This window comes from Oncorhynchus clarkii, chromosome 26 (genome assembly GCF_045791955.1).
Source record: "Oncorhynchus clarkii lewisi isolate Uvic-CL-2024 chromosome 26, UVic_Ocla_1.0, whole genome shotgun sequence".
NCBI lineage: Eukaryota > Metazoa > Chordata > Actinopteri > Salmoniformes > Salmonidae > Oncorhynchus > Oncorhynchus clarkii.
In genome coordinates, this window is record NC_092172.1 from 47,191,492 (window position 1) to 47,195,270 (window position 3,779).

Here is a 3,779-nt window from a genome sequence, read left to right on the forward strand (position 1 = left end):
GTGTGGATGTGTGTGTGTGTATGTGTGTGTGTGTGTGTGTTAAATAACCCGTTTAAATAAAATAAAAACACCCCAATCTAACATAATGTTTTACGCAGTTTTTTTTTTAATGGGAAAATATTCTTGATGACCAATAATTTATTGCAGACACGTGGCACACTTGGAGAAGCACGCATGCTCGCAGCAAATACAACACAACGTTTTGAAACAGCATGCGTTTTAGAGAACGTACAAATATACTGCATTTTTTTTTTCATTTTATATACATCCGGTCACCACAGTTTATTTCTTTTTTTTTTTTGTTTTAAATTAAAATGGTCCACAGAACAACTACAGATAGATCTGTAAACTACAGATAATCTAAAACATTTAACCAAAAAAAAGTGCAGTTTATACATTTCAACTTATTCTTCCATTAATTCGAATATATTTGAATGTTTTGAATGCAGACAACCAGACACCAAAGTAAACCATAAATATCTGTTTTCAAGTTTTGTTATTTGAAAATGTCACTTCTGTTCTCTTTCTCTTTCTTTTTTTAAATTCTCCTAAAAACTAGATTTGGCTGTTTGGTATAGCAAATGCAATGCGCATTAAAGGGAGCTGTAACTAAAAAGTCACGTTAAATTTAATCTACAAAAAAAGTTGATTTCATTTATTTATTTTTCTTGGCCTTTTTATCTTGACGAAAATGCAACAAAAAAAAAAAGAATATTCTGACAACATTCTCTAATGTAATAACGAATTGTTTTTTTTACCAGTTTTACATTAATTGAATTGGAATATGTATTGGAGACTTGGCAATAAAATGTAAGCAAGAATATAGATACGGATAACGACAATGCTTTTTGAAAATAATCTCAGAATTGGATTATTCTTAAATGACCCTAAACAGGTAACAAAACGATGTAGCCTATCTGCGCGTCATAGAAAGACAAGGGTCACCGCCACAACAATTCTCAAGTAAAACATCTAAGTACATCGATAAACCACAAAACGCAAATATCTTGCCTCATGATTGTAGAGCATATTTTAGTTGGTTGTCATGAATTGATCAAACAATAAAATACCGCTTTGGAAAAAGTTGATAAGCATCTCTTTTCTTATTCAGAAGTTTTTTAATAAGTCCCATCCGCTAACGTCATGTCAGTGCACCGACACCACGGACTGCATGGCCGAAGAGGCCGGGTTTATGAGCGTTTCGCTCGGCGTGGCAGGGCTGCTTTGGCTGGTAGCTGTCTGAGGAGACGTGGGGCTGAGAGACTGGGGAGAGTTCGCTAAGAAAGCTGGAATATGTGTTGGCAGAGCCGAGAGCCCTGGCATCGATGTAGGGGTGGGCTTGATTGGCACGGGGATGGCAGGTAGACTCTGCGCTCCATAGCAAATAGACTTGAGGGGCATTCCGTAGGCCGAATAATCACTGGCCATGGAGATGGGAGCTACCGTGTCCATGACGCTGGAGCTGTACATATGAGGCCAGGCCGTGGTGAGCTGGTTGTGCAGCGGGTAGCCAGCAGACATAGACTGCATGGTGGAGAAGGCCAGCCCGCCTGGCATTTTATACTCTCTGGCGATTATGTTCTCGATTGCGAACGGGTGTTTGAAAGTTGACGGCTGGTGAGAGACTCCTATGTTGTAACCGGACATTTGCGGGAGATGTGTGCCGGAAGCAGCCAGAGCGCTCAGTCGGAGTTTGGCTTGTTGTTGGAGATAGTGGGCAGCGTCCGACGGCTTGCTTTGCGCCAGATGCTCGGACGCCATCATCATCAACTTGAAGCGTTTACGACGCCGCAAGAAACTTCCGTTCTCGAACATGTCCCCGCAGCTGGGATGGAGAGCCCAGAAACTCCCTTTACCCGGCTGGTCCGGCCGCCTGGGGATTTTAATAAAACAGTCGTTGAAAGAGAGGTTGTGTCGTAAGGAGTTCTGCCACCGCTGGGTGTTCTCTCGGTAGTAAGGGAACCTGTCCATGATGAACTTGTAGATCTCGCTGAGCGGGAGCATCTTCTCCGGGCAGGACTGGATAGCCATGGCGGTCAGGGAGATGTAGGAATAGGGAGGTTTCTGGTCGCTATACGTGTTTCTCCCCGGACGAGGCATTCTGTTGGACTTTCTGTCAAAATACTATGCCGAATGGCGCGTCAGACTACAGTTCTTCCAGTTTTTCTCGGACAAACAGGAAAAATTGAACTTTGTCCTACACTCCTTGAAAGAAGTATCACTCTAGGACGGGTTGTTCAAAACAACTGTTCAAAACAACATTACGAACGCGTAAAACTCCATGCATTCGCCGCATAGATTGTCTTTATAACGCAAAGTACAAAAAAAAAAACACTGCAATATCCCCGCGCTTAAAAGTTACTGAAAGTTCCTCAAGATGCATGAAATACAGCAACGCAACTCACTGTCTGTTTCCTCCGTGGACTGTTCACTCAGCGCTTATGGGCTGTGGGTCTTGAAAACAGCCGTCCTATGAAAACAGTCTCGTTCTCTCCCTTCAGATGGCCTATATGATGCGCTATCTTTAGTTAAGCAAGCAGCAATAAGCTTCTCCTTCCCCCCCACACACACACTCACACCACGACTCTCTGAATGGTTCCCGATATGTTGTGGCCCTTGTTGTGATGAGCAGAGCTAAGTAGCTGCTATTTCCATGTCCTTCCCCGAACCGTGTGATAGTTTAATGTGATGACAGGAGAAAAGACCCCCGTAGAGCCGCTTCATTAATGTGCCACTTCTTCGCTATCACATGACAATCGCCTTGGGTGGAGAGGAGGAGGGGGGCTACTCGCTCGGAGGAGAAAGCAAAGGCATAATCTGGATTCATTTACACCTATTTACATGGACACCTTGAGCCAATAGAAATGATTTCCATTTGAAGACAGAGCGAAGGGGTGAAAAGGCACAGCGACCCACCGGATTTGAAGTGTGAGGGAGGGTGATGAAAGCCCGGTTACGCCGTGTGAAGGTATGCAGATAACCTTTTGTGCACCGAGCAAGGGGTGCTTAGTCAACTATTTGCGTTTACAAATAGAGCTACTAAGCAATTTGATGTTTGGCATGGAGGGCCGTCGCTTCTTGGCGCAGTCTCTCTATTTGTTCTGTATAGTCCGTTGTAAGTTTTTTTTTCGCGTTGAATGACGTGTCGTTGATGACATTTTAGTTTCAGCTGTTTTATAGGGGGACAGTGTGATTTGAACTGATATCGAATCGACAATTTGTGTACCAACCTGTGATCTATAGTCATCTAACTGGTGACTAACAGTTTGTTTACTCTGTCACATTAACTAACGTCTTTTACATGACGGTTAACTGTTGATTGTCCTTGGGAATAATACACAATTATTTCCTGAATGTATTTGTTGAAGTTGTATTGTCAATTACTCAATACACTCCCTTTGAATACTCGTACTTTTGTCTGACTTGGATTTTTCCCTCTTTGAGTGTGTGCGTGTGTGTGTGTGTGTGTGTGTGTGTGTGTGTGTGTGTGTGTGTGTGTGTGTGTGTGTGTGTGTGTGTGTGTGTGTGTGTGTGTGCGTGTGTGTGTGTGTGTGCGTGTGTGTGTGTGTGTGCGTGTGTGTGTGTGTGTGCGCGTGTGTGTGCGTGTGTGTGTGTGTGTGTGTGTGTGTGTGTGTGTGTATTCAGCGTCCGAGAGCATGCGCCGCAGTCGATAAAATATATATATATATATTCGAACTAGTTATTGGGGGAATATGATGAGTGTGTTATGCACGTCATAGGTAATCCCCAAAAAGGCACAATTAATAAACGTTTGACTT

General features: G+C 43.2%; 1 protein-coding gene across 1 annotated transcript; it reads right to left on the reverse strand.

Moving 5' to 3' along the window:
• Positions 1-522: 522 nt before the first annotated feature.
• LOC139384861 (forkhead box protein B1-like) lies at positions 523-2,574 on the reverse strand. Its single transcript, XM_071129759.1, has one exon. It carries the CDS (start codon positions 2,098-2,100, stop codon positions 1,147-1,149), a length of 954 nt encoding a protein of 317 aa, XP_070985860.1. The 5' UTR covers positions 2,101-2,574; the 3' UTR covers positions 523-1,146.
• Positions 2,575-3,779: the final 1,205 nt, after the last annotated feature.

What these genes read in the sequence shown, in the direction of transcription:
- LOC139384861 (XM_071129759.1), bottom strand. Translation starts at nt 2,100, where the DNA reads ATGCCTCGTCCGGGGAGAAACACGTATAGCGACCAGAAACCTCCCTAT.